General features: G+C 34.1%; 1 protein-coding gene across 4 annotated transcripts; it reads left to right on the plus strand.

Annotated features, from left to right (window-relative positions):
• The first annotated feature begins 51 nt into the window (after window positions 1–51).
• Window positions 52–12,674, plus strand: LOC123694834 (peptidyl-prolyl cis-trans isomerase G). 4 transcript variants are annotated; one of them, XM_045640423.1, is made up of 19 exons: window positions 52–412; window positions 517–622; window positions 985–1,072; window positions 2,351–2,380; window positions 3,007–3,143; window positions 3,492–3,597; window positions 4,182–4,361; window positions 4,894–4,966; window positions 5,677–5,778; window positions 6,769–6,826; window positions 7,044–7,112; window positions 7,531–7,593; window positions 7,932–8,046; window positions 8,664–8,858; window positions 9,098–10,000; window positions 10,426–10,501; window positions 11,032–11,122; window positions 11,605–11,710; window positions 12,079–12,674. In XM_045640423.1, exons 1-19 carry the CDS (start codon window positions 218–220, stop codon window positions 12,158–12,160), a joined length of 2,775 nt encoding a protein of 924 aa, XP_045496379.1. In that variant the 5' UTR covers window positions 52–217; the 3' UTR covers window positions 12,161–12,674. The 4 variants fall into 4 exon arrangements, with proteins under 4 accessions (XP_045496379.1, XP_045496380.1, XP_045496381.1 ...); XM_045640424.1 differs by having other exon boundaries at window positions 8,667–8,858; XM_045640425.1 differs by having other exon boundaries at window positions 4,182–4,355.
• The last annotated feature ends 7,097 nt before the right edge of the window (window positions 12,675–19,771 follow it).

Consider the following 19,771-nt stretch of genomic DNA (forward strand, 5'->3'; position numbering starts at 1 on the left):
TAATCTGTGGCGTTGACTATTGACTGTTCTATTATCTATGACTGTGTTCTTTTCATGTGTCAATTTTGTTGTACTTTTCGGCTGTTTCTATAAAATGTTAAATTAATTTAATTTTAAAGAAGTATTCGTTGATTGATTATTCAATATATAAACGATCAATGACTATTTGCAGGCGTGGGATAAATAAATTGACCAAAAAACAATAAATTTAACCAAAATGACTGTGGACGGCGACGACAAACCGTCCAGGGACCGTGTGTTCATGGATATTTCTATCGGAGATCTTCCTTCAGGCCGGATAGTTTTTGAGTTATTTAACGATGTGGCGCCGAAGACCTGTGAAAATTTCCGGGCCCTTTGTGCAGGCGATAAGGGGGTTGGGAAGACGACAGGAAAGCCATTGACTTACAAGGTTAGCTTCTAGAATTATTTAACATTAAATATATGTAATTTCGCTAAGTAATTCCATAATAAACTTGTTAATTCTACACGTGTGATGAGTTTTATCTCTTTTAGGGCATGGTTTTCCACCGAGTGGTAAAAGATTTCATGATACAAGGCGGAGACTTCACTAACGCAAATGGGACTGGTGGAGAATCAATTTATGGTGGAACCTTTGAAGGTAATTACATAATATATCAAATACTGAATAGGAGCAGTCTATCTACTATTGTTTAATGCTATTAATTCTACTTTGTTTTTGTCAGCCCCTGCCTACTGATGTATATTTTTTCAAACTGAAACAACTAGACTTTATTTAGAAGCGTTCATGACTTGTCTCAATACTGAAAATATTATAAATATTATATCACACGAAAAGCTAGACAATTCTAGATACAAGAACTGGCAAGAAAGTCTGTAGTTGCTCTTTTAAAACATAACACTGTAAAATTTTACATGTTTTAAAATATTAATCATGTCAGAGAACAGTTCCAACTTACCATGTATATTAAATCAATTAACTAAATATTTCTCTTATTCTAGATGAGACGTTTGAACTGAAACATGACAGTCCATTCCTATTGTCAATGGCTAACAGAGGCAAAGACACAAATGGTTCACAGTTCTTTATGTAAGTTTGGATCCTGCGGTGAGATGACGGGCAAAGTGATGGTTTTCTTTACTATAAATCAAGTTCTTAAAATGAATATTTTAAGATTTTTTTTATAAATAATTGCTGTGAGTTCAAACATCATGCATAGAAGGATGAAATATGAGCATATACATATACATACATATATATATACTTTGATATGTTTCTCTTCAATGTTGAGTTAGATTTTTGTTTCTAATATCTAATAATGAATTTATTTACATATAAAAAATATCATGCTTCTCTATCTCTTTTGTGTATAATTAAGAGCTTCTTATAAAATAAAGTTTAAAATGTATTTTAGTTTGATATTGCACGCCTCATAAGCGAAGCGTTGAGGTGGGTACTACTGTCACTTCGCGCAAAACATCTGATTTTTCAAACTTAAAATGTCTTTATGTATCATACATTGCACTTGTAAGATAATACATACACACACATATTAAGAAAAAACACTATTTTTAACGTTCATGATATTTTTGATGTCATTTTTGTTATTTAAACTAGTTAAAAAACAGTTTAAAAAAGTTCTGTCTTGGACATCCGTGTGTCTGTATGTGCGGATCCTTTTTCTTGTTAACACGATAGCGACCGAAATACTTTACTAATCGAGTCTTTTTTTTCTCTTACGCTTGAGTATGCTCAGGAATAGAACCCTTTCATTTTTCAGGGTCTGATTCGATGAGGTTTAATTGTTATTAAATAAACAAAAAAAATATCGACTTTTTTTTTTTTTTTATAGTGTTACTCAAAATTCACCATTATAAACTCGATTCTTTATACTATAAGCCAAGGTTTAAAAAAATAAGTTGGTAGTCAGTCCCTTAAACCTGCGCAGTTTCACATCTAGGTGGGGCCACAAGAAAAATAGCTCAATTATTACGGTACCGCTTTCTTTACTTTTCCAAATGTTTTATTTTATTTCATTTTTATATTTATAGTCACGTACTCTTTATAAATAATCAATTTTATTGTAAAGGATGAGATTATGAGGCGTGCACTTTTGGATTTTCCAAACTATTTTAATCTATTAGTAATTAGAGTATATCAAAAATATTAATAACACATATTTAATTATGTTTTATAACATATTTCAAATATGTTACAAAACATACATGAAACTTGATACTGTATAAGCTACGCCCTCAACTACACTGGGGCGAGCGAGTGACAATGACATATATAACATGCGTTGTGTAAAGGTCGCGCAGGCAGCGTCGCGGCCCGCTATCATTCTATGTGTTCTGTGTGTTGTAGAACAACACAGCCGGCACCGCATCTCGACAAGTGAGTGGATTTATATATATTTTTTTTATTATATAGATGTGGAAAGTTTTTTTGTTGAAGTTACAATTAGTGTTCATTATTCTGTTTATTTCTCTATTTAAACAAATCTGTTAATAATTAGTTGTAAATGTAGCTTACTTTAACAGAAAAATAATTTTTCATTTTGAGTTTTTGACTTAAATAACTCAGATATACACTCTCCAGTTGTTTAAATTAGTATTGATTGTAGAACATTAGCGTAGAACCATCATTGTGGGTTCGATTCCAAATTGGGACTAAGGAAAAAAGTCTCGGTTTGGCTGGACACTTAGAATACTTTTGTGAAGTGAAGTCCCGTGTCCCCTAGTGGGGTAAGGGGCAGATGCATTATTCGTACATCTGTTTCACTGATCGATTTTCTTTAGGGACAAATAGGTGATCAGCCCTCTGTATCCTACCAGACCGAGACATTTTTTTTCTACGTCTCCACCGGAAATCGAACCCAGGACCCCTCGGTTCTACGCTCACGCGTCAACCACTGTACCAAGGAGGCGGTCAGCTTAGAATACTTTGCCATTAATAAATTCAATTAATAAGACAAATGCATACACATGCAAGCACATACATAACATATATGCACGTTGCAGTGTGCACGTAGTGTTCGGCGTGGTGGTGGGCGGAGCGGCATTGGTGCGGCAACTGGAGGCGCTGCCGGTGGACCGCAACGCGCGACCGCTGCAAGATGTAGCTGTGACCAACTGTGGACAGCTCGTAAGAGTTAAGGGTATGTAGATCATAAAGGAATAGCGTAGCTTGAAACTCTTTCTTTCAAACCTTAATTCACCCATAGTCAGGTATAGGCCACCTTATGTTTGGCCAAAGACCGCAAAGAATGAAAAAAACAACAACAAAGACAAAGAAACTAATGCCAAGGACTAACATGGTCTATTTTTGAACAGAATTTCAATCATAACTACTGTAGTTGGACATATGGTCTTGTAATATTTTTGTAGATATTATATTTTGTAGATATATCTTATTATAGTATTTGAGTTTATTCATTATGTCATGCAAAAATACAAATATAAGATAACATTAGAATTATATTTATATATATGTTTGTATTGTACAGGTAAAAAACGCAAACAGGACAAGGAGAAAGTAAAAGATGACAGCGACGCGGACTCTGAGAAGTCTAAGAAAGACAAAAAGAAAAAGAAAGATAAGAAAAAGAAGAGGTAACACATAATTTTTCATTTCATAACCTAATAATGTGAATTGAATGTTTACTATTGTGAAATTTAAGACAAAATTAAAATTTGAAGTCATCCTATATAAAAATCTACTCTTTTCCCTACTTTTATGATTGTTTACATGGTTTTCTGTGTGAAATATATGTACCAAAAAAATAGCTTACCTGTATTTGAGTTAATCCTAGAATTAAAGATATTTTAAAATGTAATATTTGCATTGATTTAAATGTTATTTTTTTTTTACTTGGTGCAAAGAGCTTCATTATTGTCATTTTTTTAACCGACTTCAAAAAAAGGAGGAGGTTCTCAATTCGGCCGGTATGTTTTTTTTTATGTATGTACACCGATTACTCCGAGGTTTCTGAACCGATTTACGTGATTCTCTTCTCGTTTTATCTTCGGATAGGCCCAGTAGTTTTTATTTTATGAGCATTTTTGTCTGTACATATTTGTAAATGTTGCAAGTGCAAGTTTGAAGTCGGTTGTTTTTAACGCAGTTATCACTTTTTCGAATTAACCTTTATTCACAACCTTACATAAAGTCTACTTACATACCATAAACTTTACAGACACCACTCAGAGCCATCCGATGGTGAGCAGACACCGGAACCAGCCCATCCGTTGGTCACCACCTCCAAGATAGACCCTCGGGAGATACCAGACGTGCCAACCAACCGGTTCCTCATGAGAGGTGGAAGGGATCAGGACAAAGAGAGGGGAGATAGAGGGGATAGAAGGGAAAGGGAAAGGTAAGATTGAGAAATATTACAAAAAATATATTATAGTGGGAAAAAATTATTAAGGATCAGACAAATAAATTAGTATGAAATATCCTTTTTATTTGAACCTAGTGTACATTTTAACACGGTTTTGTTAGCTTCACCTGTATGTTTTCATGTAACCGACTCATTTAGACACGATTTTGACTTTAAATGGACAGCATCTTATTTTAGTGTGTTCTTTAGTTTTAGTAGTCAATTTTGTTCAAAAATAAATTATTAAAAAACGAATTTAATGTGCAAATTAAGGAAAATCATTTTTAATACTTTTTTTTTATATATAAATAGAATTTTTAAAACAAAATATGATGAATTGCGTAGGGGTCCTGAAACCAGAGGAACCCTGTGCTCTGGGGACATTCATGTACTACAAAATTGTCGATCGCAATATTTGTAGACATGTCTGTCTGAGAATACGCTATCTGATACTAAATAGTTATAAAAAATATGATTTATTTAAATGTTTGATATTAATTTTCGTTGTTTTTTGCTAATATCATAGGCCAAGATACCGTGAGAGGGAACGTCACGCGTATACAAGGAGCGGACGCATCGTTAAAGGCAGGGGAGTGTTTGTAAGTTTCTATTTTATAACTTTTATGATAGATATTTAGCCATCTGGTTTCCATAACACAAGCGAATGCTTAGTATGGATCAGATCGTGCCGTGTGTGACAATTGTCCTAAAATATTTATTTTTTTATTTTATTTATTTATATTGATTTTTATAGTATAGTATATATTTATGTATGTATTTGGATTAATTTTTTTGTACAATTAATGAACAATCCATTCGCTTGTTTAATTTATGTATATAGTTAGTCCGATATATTTGTACCGGGCATTGAACCCTAGCGACCTTTCGGTTCTACACATACGCGATAGCCATCCCAGGAATTGGTGAAATTATAATTTTCTTGTAATATACATATTGTTAGACATAAATTTTGATTTAATATTTTTGTGTATGAGTAGTTGTCAAATGTCAATATAGTTGTCACTGTTTCCTGTCCGAGCTTTCCTTTGACTCGGGGGCATTCGTACGAATCGTGCCTAGGGGCTCGGACGTTGTTTATACGACGTTCGACCCAACTACCTTCACTTTGACTTGCTGCCTACTACTTTCAGTCGTTGACTTGCTGCGATTTGTTATCAACTACCTACATCAATTAGGTAGCTGTGTAGAATCGCAGTACATTCTTATTACATTCAAACTAATATTTAAACCGGCCTCGCGTGTCATTTCTTACAATATAATATATATAATATTGTTGTTTGTGTCGCAGCGCTACCGCACGCCGTCCCGCTCCCGCTCGCGGTCCCGCTCGGTGACGCCGCCGCACTGGCGCCAGGCGCAGCGCCGCATCGTCAAGCTGGCCGACGTCGAGGTGGGTAGTGTTATAAACATTTATTTATTCAATTAGGCTACTTTTAGAAGCTCTTTTGAATCGTCATAACATATTTTTAACATTTACATCGATTCGGAAAGCAGTACATGTGGAAAAGAACCGACAGGAATCTGCAAAACCATATCCAAATGTCCACAAGAAGACGGTCGGAGCCCCGCTTCGCGGGGCTTGATTGGTGGATGGATCAATTGATTATTTGATCAATCAAATAAACGATTGATTGATCCATCCATCAATCAAGCTATCCATCAACCAAGCGATCGATCCGTCAATCAAGCGATCAACTCCGCAATCAAGCTATAAATCAAGCGATCGATCCATCAATCAGGCTATAAATCAAGCGATCGATCCATCAATCAGGCTATAAATCAAGCGATCGATCCATCAATCAATCTATAAATCAAGCGATCGATCCATCAACCAATCTGTAAGTCAAGCGATCGATCCATCAATCAAGCTATAAATTAAGCGATCGATCCATCAATCAAGCTGTAAATCAAGCGATCGATCCATCAATCAAGCTATAAATCAAGCGATCGATCCATCAATCAAGCTGTAAATCAAGCGATCGATCCATCAAACAAGCTATAAATCAAGCGATCGATCCATCAATCAAGCTGTAAATCAAGCGATCGATCCATCAATCAAGCTATAAATCAAGCGATCGATCCATCAAACAAGCTATAAATCAAGCAATCGATCCATTGATCTAGCTATAAATCAAGCGATCGATCCATCAAACAATCATTCGATTACAAATAATCAAAATCTATCGAGCATTTGAAATAAATCAAGTGATACATTTCAATTTCAACATTAAGCGATCAATCAATCGATCCAAAAATTAATTATTTACGTTAAAGATTTTTTAAATATGGTACATGTGATTGAATTTTTATTTGTGTTAATTATTTAAAAAAAATAATTGAATTCAATTTAGTTAAATCTTGCAAGTATATTTTATTTCAGCGCGTAGAAGCTGAGCGTGAACATGAAACTTCAAAAAGAATGATAGAGAAACAAGGCAGTAAGTACTAGACATAAGACAACTTTGATAAATAATTTATGGTTAATCATATGAAATACTCTATAATCTCTTTCGCGAAATTGTTATCTATTAGCATTTTGGTTATTCATTTCTATTGTGAACGTCCCCATATAAACATGTAGCGTTTACTTTTTATTAATAATAATGTAATAAATATTTTTATGTAATATATATTTTTATAAATATCTTTTTTTAGGAGCATCTCGTACACCACCGCGGCCGCTTGTGGAAAAAGAGGAGGGCGAGTGTGATGATTCTGTTTTAGGTGGTATACAATATCTATTTAATATCTTTTAGAAATATTTTTTAATGTATGAAAATGTGATAAATATTTATGAGTTAATAAAATTAACTTTTAATTGTTTACATTCTGTAGCACTTCGAATTTGGCTACTTAGCCACATTGTACTTCAGTTGTCTCTGATAGCTTGACTAAATAGTTAAAATTTTTCTCACTGTTTGTATGTGTTCGATTTATTTTAAACTAGCTTACCGCCCGCGGCTTCGCCCGCTTTGTCTAAAACATAATAAATTATATACTAAAACCTTCCTCTTGTATCACTCTATCTATTAAAAAAAAACCGCATCAAAATCCGTTGCGTAGTTTTAAAGATTTAAGCATACAAAGGGACATAGGGACAGGGAAAGCGACTTTGTTTTATACTATGTAGTGATTTTCACAGAGTCTCGTGATGAACGCGTCGATTACAATGCGTTGGACTTTGAAGAGGATATGGAACAAGAAGGTTGGATACGATTTTTTTATATTATTTTTTTCTTTTAAATGCGGGTATTGAGAAATTATGTATTTGTTAATACAACGCCATCTTGTTTATATAAGGAAAATTTAACTTTGGAATTGAACCTAAAGTTTCTATAACTCCTGTGCCGATATAAAATACCTATTTTATATTTTACAAACCATTAAAATAAGTGTTTTGATCAGTAAGTAAAGATTAACGAATTATTTTACAATAAAAAAACAAAAATGCATAAAGATATTTTTTAAATATGTGACAATAGTATAAGATTTCTTTTTTTCATTTTTATTATATTATTAATTAATGCTTTTATAATTATACAGAAGAAGGCGAAGTCCCCCACAAGAGGGTAGAGAGACGGGAGCCCCGCGCTGAGAACAAGGCCGATATACTAGCTCGAGCACTCGGCGTTAACCCCAAACATGAACAGCTGTTCAGGTGAGTTTACATTTTTAAGTTTATACTATTGGTGATTGCTAAAATAGGAGTTTGGATTATTTTGTGGTATCAGTGTATTTTAGGGCAGTAATTTATGTAAAAAAATGTGTAAGTAAGTAAATATAAAAGTGACATGATGTGAAAATGATTATTACAGACATGTTGTTCCAGATAACTGAAGACACAGTATTTTACTGATTCAGAAGCCTATGGATTCATATATAAGCTGTACCTATTTTTTATGTTAATAAAGCTTTTATTTATTTAATATTTATTTATTTATTATTCATAATTTATGATATTGAAATACTTATAATCATTTCTATATGAATGATCTTCCCAATACCCATTGTACCTATAAAAATATTAGAATATACTGTTTTGTTTTTATCATTTGTATGTATATTGTATACCTTTCAATGTTATGTACTCTTTCTTTGTTTACTTTTGGTCCTTCTTAATTCTAAAACGCGTTTGAAATTACTCGATTCTTGCCATTTCACTTACACACCGAATGTTACTAGATTACTACTTTTATTAGATTCCAACCTTTCAAATAGGTTACAATGCTTTATTATTTGAATTGATTTCTATTATAATATGTATAAAATTAAAAGCAGGGACTCAAATAAGAACCAGCGTGAGTTCCGTCGCCGCGAAGGCCCCGCTTCCACTGTGGCTTTCGCGCCAAAAGTGCCGTCAGCGGTTGCCAGCGTCACAGCAAATGCTGAGAGGGAGCCGCCGAAGGGCAAGGACGAGTACGACCCGTTCAGCTTGCTGAGAAGCACGTTCAGTAGGAATAAGGAGCAAGCGTGAGTTTTAACTTAGTTGTATTTGGTCAGTTATTACTGATAATGCACTGCAAGCGAGAAAGGTCGAGTACGAACCGCAATAAGGAGTGTGGGTTGGTTCTTTTTGTGCCTAATTCTAATTGGTTAGTAATTGCTGATTGAATCAGTCGATCGATACAGATAGTCAACGAACCTGAAATATAACGAATCGTCAAATATAATTTTTTGTTCTTTAGAAATTATAAATTTTTTTTTGACAGGGCAAGACGTGAAGAAGCCGCAGACAATCGCCGTGAAATGGAACGACAGAGAGATGATAAATACAACAAAAGGGACAAATACAGGAGCGAAAGAGAGCGCTCATACCAAAGAGACGAGCGGAAAGAGGACAGAGATAGCCGCAAGAAAGATAAAATAGAAGAGAGATCAGTCGAGAGGGAACATCACAAAGACAATGAAATCAAAGGTAAAGACAAACAAGATGACGTCACTCCAAAAGATACTAAAACTTCAGAAGACAAAGATGGAACTCCAGAAAAGGAAAAACAAAAAGATAAATCGACTGAGAGAATAAGAAACAGCAAGTCGAAAGATAGATCGGTAGATCGCGATAGATCGAAGGATAAATCCGACGATAGATATAGGAAAGAGAAACGGGATAGAGATGAAAAGAGAGATAAATCTACCGATAGAGAGAGAGTGAGACACGAGAAGAGAGATAAATCCACCGACAGAGAGAGGCCGAAGAGGGATAGGTCGGTGGAGAGAGATCGTCGTGATAGATCCGGCGAACGTAAACGCGACAGATCTATAGATCGACGTGAGAAATCCAGCGAACGAAAGAGAGAAAGATCTATGGATCGACGTGATAGATCTAGTGAACGCAAGCGAGACAGATCTATGGATCGTCGCGATAGATCACGTGAACGTAAGCGAGATCGATCTGTTGATCGACGTGAGAGATCTACGGATCGTCAACGCGATAGATCTAGGGACAGACGTGAGAGATCTAAAGATAGGGATGGTAAGAGAGAGAGATCGAAGGAGAGGCGTGATAGGACAAGAGATAGATCCCGGGACCGGCGCTCGGAGAAAAAGGATAGAGAAACCAGCCGGGACAAGTCGACGGAGAGATTTGAGAGAAAAGATAAAGACGATAGAAGGTTTGTATTTTATATTAACCTTATCTATACTTGATATTATAAAACTGAAGTCTTTGTTTGTTTAAACGCGCTAATCTCGGGAACTACTGGTCCGATTTAAAAAATTATTTTGGTGATAGATAGCCTATTTATCGAGGAAGGCTATAGGCTATACATCATCACGCTAAGACTAATAGGAGCGGAGCCACGTGGATGAAACCGCGGAGCGCCGCTAGTGATGATATGAAATGTTATCACGTTATGCTAATTAGCCTATTCAGCTTCTTTAAATTTTTAAGTATTAAAGGTACCAAAATATTCGAAACTTGAGACTCAAACCACTGATTTCATACAAATAAAATGATTTATGTTGAATATTTTCATCATTTTAAATTTTCGATGGATATAAATGTTATAATTTCAATAATTTTTTTTTTTATCAATAGATCAAAATCGCCAGAAGTAGAAAAGAAAGCTCCAGCCGCAGGGACAAAAGACAAAGATGAGGATGAGAAAAAGAAAGTAAGTCAAGTTTGTTTGATTTCAACCAAAATGAGTTTTTTTATATCGACTTCTTCAATGTTGTAAAATTAATTTAGTTTAAAAAACCTAAAACAAGTCTTTACTTACAATTACGTGTTGAAAACATTTCTATCGACTGTGTTGCATGTGAATTAAAGAATATAGCTGAAAATATTAAATAATTTTATAAATTTATAAAGAATAGAAAAAAAGAATAGAATAAATTCGATTGCTCTGGCGGGTCACGAGTAGCTGAGTTGGTCAGGCATCCGCCCCGGAATGGCGCGAAAGGATGCGGGTTCGAGTCCCGCCTCGTGATCGATTTTTTTTTCTATTCTTTATAAATTTATATTTATAAAGCATTTGAATGCCATAAAACCAAAATATCAATTTTAAATAATTTTAGTTAGTTTATTTTATGATTTTTTTTTAATAGTTTCCTGCAAAAAAACATTGTTCTAACAACAACAACAAACAACTTTTATACAACAAAGGGCATAAAGATTTTTTTTTAATTGATCATTTTTTAGGAGGAAGAAAGGAACGAAGCTCGCAAGGAGCTGATGGAAATAGTGCGCCTAATTAAGTCTAGACAACGGGACAGAGAGACTAAAGCCGCAGGTATGTATAAATTAAACATACATACAAAAATTACAAAAAAATTGTGAAACTAGAGATATGGGAACATTAAGATGTAACATAATTAAAATGTATGTCTATTTATTCCAACCAATCGCAATTGACACAAATAATTGTATTCTCAACTAGCTTACCGCCCGCAGCTTCGCCCGCTTTGTCTAAAACCTAATAAATTATATACTTAAACCTGCCTCTTGAATCACTCTATCTATTACAAAAAAAACGCATCAAAATCCGTTGCGTAGTTTTAAAGATTTAAGCATACAAAGGGACAGAGAAAGCGACTTTTTTTATACTATGTAGTGATATGTGTTGAGTTTATAAAGCAAAGGTGTGTTTTATGTCTGCCCATCTATCGAACCAAGCAAAGAACTGTAGTTTTTTTTTTTCAAAAACAGTGCAAATTTAACTTAACCTAAACTTGAACTTTTACTATTTAGGTGTATAATCCATAATATTTTCAGAGGCAAAAAAGAAAAAGCCAGAGTCATCGGACGACTCTTCTTCAGAGGAAGATAGACCTAAGAAGAGAAAATCCTCGGATAGAGACAGGAAGAGGAGTAGGAGCAGGTATAATATGAGTTTTTTTCACATAGTATTTGCTTTTTTTAATACTAAATTTATTTATAAACATTGTATACGTACAGTAATACTTGCATAGATTTTGTCTGTACCAATAATAAAGTTCTTTAAATATATGTTTTTAATTGTGTTATTTGTAAATTTTATAGTACTAAATGTGATCATAATGAATGATTTTAATCTAAACTAAAAGAGGGTAACTATAGAAGAGTATATTGCCTAAGAATTTTTCTGAACTCTTTTTGAAAACAAATTATATAAGAAATAAAAAAAAAAAACCTCTGTAAAAGTTCAGTAACATTTTTATATGTATCGCTTTTTACAAAAAAACTATTTTTTTATTACTTTCTCCATAGATCTCGTAAGAGCAGCGAGCGTGGTAACCGCCGTTCCCGATCTCCGCGCAGACATCGCCGACGACGGTCTTCTGAACGTTAAACCAATAAATACCATCACGAATAGTCACTTACCATGAAATACAGTCACTTTTAGTCACTTACCATGAAATACAGTCACTTTTAGTCACTTACCATGAAATACAGTCACTTTTAGTCACTTACCATCAAATAAAGTCACTTTTAGTCACTTACCATCAAATACAGTCACTTTTAGTCACTTACCATCAAATACGGTCACTTTTAGTCACATACCATCAAGTACACACACTTTTAGTCACTTACCATCAAATACAGTCACTTTTAGTCACTTACCATCAGATACCATCACTAATGACTATCATTTGCAGTTACAGTTGTTCACAAACCATTAATTTATAGTCACTGATCATGATTCAGATCATCAATTAACATTATTTACCATCACTTAAAACTATGATGTAGCAGTAATGTTTCCAGTGTGGTGATGGCGATAGACAATATATAGCGCGGTCATTTTTCCACAATACCAAGTAAAACTTTTTTTCATCTCTTCTACAACCGTTTATGGTTTATTACACATACCACCAACTACCATCAAATTACAATAGAATAAGATGTTTATATGTTTAAGAATTCCTCTCTCAAATAATCATTTATCTACCAGATTGTACAGTCACGAGCAATAATATATGCCTAGGGGGCGATGTGCAAAAATATCTGTCACTAGAACAAATTCAATAATATCTGTCTGCCCGTATACAGCAAAAATATCTGACATTAGTAGGCAGCATAATAAAGTGGCATCAAAATTATGTGACGAAAATGTACAGCAAATAATTGTGATAACCTCTCACAGCATAAATATGTGACGTCGCCTAGGAGGCAATAATATCTGACACGATTATATTTTCAGTTGAATTTAAAATTTACAAAACAAATAAATATTATTTACGTTATTTATTGTATGCATACTACATTTATGTCTAGATATATCATAATATTATATCACGATTAAATTGAAATATTCACTAAGAGCTGATTTTTCAATCCTTGGTTAAAAACTTATTCATCGAATAACGTATTAAACTACCATTTCAAAAATGTATTCTAATTGTCCGTATATGACAGTTTACAGGTGACATTTCAAAATGTTCGTGTAATTCTTTATTGGACGGATAAATTTTAACCAAGGATTGAAAAATCGGCCCTAAGTGATATAATTTCTATGATCTATCCGCGGCTAGCATGTCACATTTCGAATTTATTTTGTTTTGTTTGACGTTAGCGGCTTTTGACATAATAATTATATACCTATGTCGCAGTCATCTGGTAGAATGTGCTATTTGATTGAATGACTGGCGCGTTCATTTCATTCATGGCGACATTTATTTAATGACTAAAGGACAACTCGTCAATTTCTAAACGTCATTTAGCACAGTAGTCGTTGGTCTGGATATGGTGGTGTGGTTGAGTTCGATATAATTTTTAAATACACAGAAATAGGCGCCAGCGCTGCTCGCAACCGTCTTCTTGTGGATTTTGTAAATTCTCAGCAACTTTTGTTTTTCAATGAACGCAATAGTCATCTATCTATACATATAATAAATCTGTAGAAGGGTCAATTCTGTACATTGAAAATATTGAAAAAATAAATAGCAGGGGGTGTTACTAGATCGATACCAAACCCAAATATGTAATTAAAAAAATTTTTGTCTGTCTGTCTGTCTGTCTGTCTGTCTGTCTGTATGTTCAGGCATCACGTGAAAACTAACGGTTCGATTTCGATGAAACTTGGTATAATTATACCTTATTATCCTGGGCGTAAAATAGGATACTTTTTATCCTGGAAAAAAAAAGCAGAAAAAATTAATCTTAATTTTTCAGTTTTATCCATAGACGTTGTTCTGTAGAACCGCGAACACACGTTGCGTATTATTATAGGCCTACCCGTATTTGGGTCCAATAGATATTTATAAGATGTCATTGTCAGAGTTACTCAAAATGGAGAAATAAACCATCCACGCGAAAACCGACATCCGCGCGGACGGAGTCGCGGGCGGAAGCTAGTTCAACATTATGTCGAGCCTTACATCCGAGCCTTACATCCGGATTATAACATAGCCCTTAGGCTATGTTATAATCCGCTAACTAGTTGGACGTTGAGTGACGGTTGCAAAATCAACGTTCGGCCTAGTCATTCAATTGAATGTCGTCACTCAATGATCGCGTTAGACATATACCGGCGCTCTATGTTATAATATATCAAACATGTCATGGACGCCAGATATTATTGCCACCTAGTTGATGTCACATATTTATGCTCTTTGTAAGGAATCAATGCAAAATACAGAAATATGAAATTGTGTCAGATATTATTGCCTCCTAGCTGATGTCAGATATTATTGCTTTCTAGTTGATGTCAAATATTTATGCTTTTTGTGAGGAACCAATGCAAAATACAGAAATATGAAATTGCGTCAGATATTATTGCCTCCTAGTTGATGTCAGGTATTATTGCTTCCTAGTTGATGTCAAATATTTATGCTTTTTGTGAGGAATCAATGCAAAATACTTAAATATGAAATTTTGTCAGATATTAATTGCCTCCTAGTTGATGTCAGATATTATTGCGTCCTAGTTGATGTCACATATTTATGATTTTTGTGTGGAATCAATGCAAAATGCAAAAATATAAAATTGTGTCAGATATTATTGCCACCTAGACGATGTCACACATTTATGCTTTTTATGAGGAATCGATGAAAAATGCAGAAATATAAAATTGTGTCAGATAATATTGATATTATTGCCACCTTTTTTTTTAATAGTGGGGAAATCTTCCAAAGATACCCACGGCCCCCGGGGAAGGAGCCGTGGGTTATGTCGGATTCTTACCGACTAAAACCCCACTGTGTTCCGTCGAGCCGCTTTAATGATGGGGCCGCGGGTATTTGTTAGAATTCTTCCGCGACCCCCTCGGCGGCAGCCCATCTCCAGGCCAGGCGCAAGCCAAGAACAGGAAAGGAGGTTTGCCTGCTCTTCCCTCCCGTTTGCGGCATGAGCGGAACACGTCTCAAGTCGCCTCACCGCACCGGACGATGGATTACATTCCCCGTTCCACCGCCCGGCATATTATTGCCACCTAGTTGATGTCACATATTTATGGTTTATATGAGGAATCACATCGAAATATAGATATATAAAATTGTGTCAGATATTATTGCCTCCTAGGTGACGTCACATATTTATGCTGTGTGAGGTTATCACAATTATTTGCTGTACATTTTCGTCACATAATTTTGACGCCACTTTATTATGCTGCCTACTAATGTCAGATATTTTTGCTGTATACGGGCAGACAGATATTATTGAACTCCTTCTTGTGACAGATATTTTTGCTAATCTGCAAATAGTAATATATTTATGCTTCTGACATTTAGTAACATCTAACAATGATTATCTTCTAAGGGCCTATTTTTCAATTAATTTATTTGTCGAATAATGTATAAAACTACCATTTTAAAAACGTATTCTAATTGCGCGTATTTGACAGTTTACGTGACATTTTAATATTATCTTCATTGGACGGATAAGTTTTATCCAAGCATTGAAAAATCGGCCCTAAGAAGAACATTATTTTATCATCACCATTCATCATTTACCATATTGTTCATCATATTGTTAGGATACAACCATATCCTTGAAATATTATTAATTCAATTTTTATCAAAATACTCCTAAACTACTAAGCCGATGTTTTAGCAATTTGATAGGGCAGTAAATATAGCCCGGACTAGGGTAAAGAGAATTTTCATTATAAATTCTTATATAATATTTGTATTACCCAAGTTAGGTTGAATAATTAGGTATTAATTTATGCCTAAGTCTTATAATTAAGGTAATAGATAGATGTTTAAATAAATAAAAAATCATTTTATTTTCATCTGAAATAATGTTTGTTTGTTTTCATTTTTTCATAAAATTGTGAACTTTTATCTACAATAAAATGTTATAGGTAGAAATAACTCCGTGTATGTTCTCTTATTTTAGTCAAAATTTGTAATTATAAGGTGGTAATTGTAATTCAAATAAAATTTAAGCAAATAATGTTTGTTTTATTTTACCTTTCCTACCTACATAGTTTTTGTGCATGTCGCAAGCAATAAAATATAATTTCGCCGATTACAAACTGCGAATGTATTTCTGCGTAGTTTTAAAATAAAACGAACCTTAATCCACCCTATAACCGGATGTTTTGATAAAATCTGATTTGATTTGATAAAATGTCGAGCGTTTTTAATTTTGCGAATTCATACAATTTGCCTGAGACATATAGGTACGGAAATATGGCAAAATAATATATTGGTCATTGTTTACTATTTCTTTTCATTTGATCACCTATAAATAAGTATAAATACGTAATCACTCCTACCGATAGGGTCTAGCAGTAGAAAAATCAATGAAGATAGGTATATATTTTATTACTATCACGCACAAATCTCTGAACCCGAACCCATTCAAAAAGTGCGTGCTTTAAAAGAGGCTCTTGTTACTTTTGTATGGCACAAAAATTTTCTTTCTCTTTGTGCGGGCCGAGCTCTGGAAAGACTGAACATGGATTTCACTAATAGATACCTAAGGAAATGTCAAGGGTTTATTTACCCGAATTCGAAATCCCTACTTAATATTATAAATGCGAAAGTAACTCTGTCTGTTACTCAATCACGCCTAAACTACTGAACCAATTTGCATGAAATTTAGTATAGAGATAATTTGATACCCGAGAAAGGACATAGGCTACCTTTTATTGCGAAATATGTACCACGGGCGAAGCCGGGGCGGACCGCTAGTTCCATATTAATTAGAGCTTGATTTTAGTTACAGCTGATAAGATTAATGTCAAATTAAACAGTAACGGTGACTTCAGTGACTGCGAAATGTGTTGATTCAACCATGTTTCAACGTATTTTTACGCTGGTTGCAGAGCTAGACCGACCGTCAGTGCGTACCGTCGGTCCTGACGATACGCATCAACAATTGTATGACTTTACACTAATGCGCATGACAATACGCGTGCGTATGGTCGGTCTAGCTATGAAAGGTTTTATGAATTTCCATACATATGACAAGCGCGACTGACGTACGCACTGACGGTCGGTCTAGCTCTGCAACCAGCCTTAATATAGTTAATTAGTTAGGTACCTAGGCATTGTTTCAGCATATTTTAATTACAGTTGTTTATGTCAAATTTAACAGTAACGGTGACTTTTACAGGCATATTTTTAGCATAGGTAGGTAGTTAAAACTTTAAGTAGGTAGTTAAAAAGCTAAGTTTGTGTCTAAACTGTGGTTAAAGTCACAGAACAGTGTTAAAGTTCAAGTCAAATGACATATACCTGCACACTTCTTCTTAATGAAATAATCTATACTAATATTATAAAGCTGAAGAGTTTGTTTGTTTGAACGCGTTAAGAACGCGAATAAAGTCAAATCACCAATCAACATTTAGTTCATACGTGTAATATTCAAGACCAAATATAAAAAATAAAATATATGTAAAACTTGATGATATTTTCGATTATACTGTCAGATCAAAAACATAAAATATTGAAATTGACTCGATAGAAAAAATTCACGAAGTTACCTCTAAATTTCACACTTTTACGTTTTTTACTTGACATGGTAATGCCTATTATGTTCTTTTTTTCATAAACAATTATATTGAAACATTTGTGAGAACTTTGTCCGACCACTTTTTTGTAATTACTTATAGTTTTGGTTTAATCACGATAAAACACTTTTGGCGCTTACTATATTTTAATGTTGATAAGATTATTAATGTTGTTTATGTTATATATTTATATATTTTAATGTTGTTTATGTAAGATAATGTAGCTTTCGAATGGTGAAAGAATTTTTAAAAATCGGTCTGGTAGTTTATGAGCCTATTCATTACAATCAAACAAACAAACAAACAAACAAAGTTTTCCTCTTTATAATATTAGTGTATGTATAAATAATTATAAAGTTATACCTGCTCATTATTTGAAATCTATCGTAAAATTAGTATCAATAAAATTTCGCGTTTCGCGTTGTCACGTTATCACGTGTTTTTTCAATTCTTTTTTTTATTGTATCCCTTGAAGTACAAGGATGGTTCTCATGTAGAGAAAACGTAAATATGTACGGGCGAAGCCGGGTCGGACCGCTAGTTACAAATAAAATACATATCATTCACTAGCTTTCCGCCTGCGGCTTCGCCCGCGTTTTCAAAGTAAAACCCGCATAGTTCCCGTTCCCGTGGGATTTCCGGGATAAAACCTAGCCTATGTTACTCGTGGATAATGTAGCTTTCGAATGGTGAAAGAATTTTTAAAATCGGTCTAGTAGTTTATGAGCCTATTCATTACAATCAAACAAACAAACAAACAAAGTTTTCCTCTTTATAATATTAGTGTAGATTAGTGTAGACAAACACTATGAATAGGGTTGCCAACTTTTTTTACAAGAAATAAAGTACGTATATTCATAATTCATTATTCAGGTCTATGAAGATTATTAAACAGTATTTTAGCAAAACAAACATTATTTATTGTAGTGTGTGCCCTCTGACTAAATAAAAAAAATTGTGAGCGTCTAAATGTAACACATAATAATGTGTCTGCACTTTGATGCTGAAAACAGTCTTTTGTATAAGTACTTTTTTTTTGTTAAACAGTAAAAAGTATAATTTAGTGAAAAACAGTAGAATACTGTTTGGCAACCCTAAGTATGAATATACACTCGCGAATGCAAATTCTGGTTTTGTGCGTGTTTCCACTTTCAACTATCAAGTGACGATTTATTTATTTGTTTTGTTTCGTAATTATTATGGTCAAATATTAATAACGAAACAAATTATTATGGACTCGATATTTTATTGTTTCACGGTAGTCGTCTTGTCGTTTGCTCAAGAACGTGAAATTGAATGATAATTTTTTTTTTTTATTAAGTCAAAACCATTTTCTTTCAAATAAAAACTTGTTTTTATTGAAAACAAAAATCAGAGTGTTGCTAGGAATAAGTATAACATTAAATAGTAATGTTAGGATATCGAAACATTTTTGTATAGGCCTGAACGTTATAGTGGAAACGCGCTCTAAGATCTGAGTAATATACATGTCGTGGCCATATCGTAGATTTGCTCATTTCATGAAATGGCCAATTTAGTTTGGCCAGATCGTTAAATTGCCAACGTTTCACGATTTGGTCATCCACATTTGGCCAGATCGTCGATCTGGCCAAACGTGGAATGGCCATTTCACGAAATTCGACCATTTTTGTTAAAGCGATTCGCTTCTGGCACTCGCCGGCCGCTGCCGCGGCACGCTCGCTTTGCTCGCTCGGCTCGTGCGTTGTTTATTAAAGTCTAACCTAACCTATATTTTATACGTTCTGGCCAAATGTCGATGACCAAATCGTGAAACGTTGACGATTTAACGATCTGACCAAACTATGTTGGCCATTTCATGAAATGAGCAAATCTACAATATGACCACGACATACACACCACTAGATATACAAATATTTCTCCAAGCTAATTTACCTTGTACTAATATTATACTAATGTTGTACTAATATTGTAAATGTGAAAGTAACTCTGTCTGTCTGTCTGTTACTCAATCACTCCTAC

This window comes from Colias croceus, chromosome 10, assembly GCF_905220415.1.
Source record: "Colias croceus chromosome 10, ilColCroc2.1".
Classification (NCBI taxonomy): Eukaryota; Metazoa; Arthropoda; class Insecta; order Lepidoptera; family Pieridae; genus Colias; species Colias croceus.

Coding starts and splice junctions, on each gene's coding strand:
- LOC123694834 (XM_045640423.1), top strand. CDS start 218: ATGACTGTGGACGGCGACGACAAACCGTCCAGGGACCGTGTGTTCATG. Junction 3,598..4,181: donor AAAGATAAGAAAAAGAAGAG/GTAACACATAAT, acceptor TAAACTTTACAG/ACACCACTCAGAGCCATCCG. Junction 6,827..7,043: donor AATGATAGAGAAACAAGGCA/GTAAGTACTAGA, acceptor ATCTTTTTTTAG/GAGCATCTCGTACACCACCG.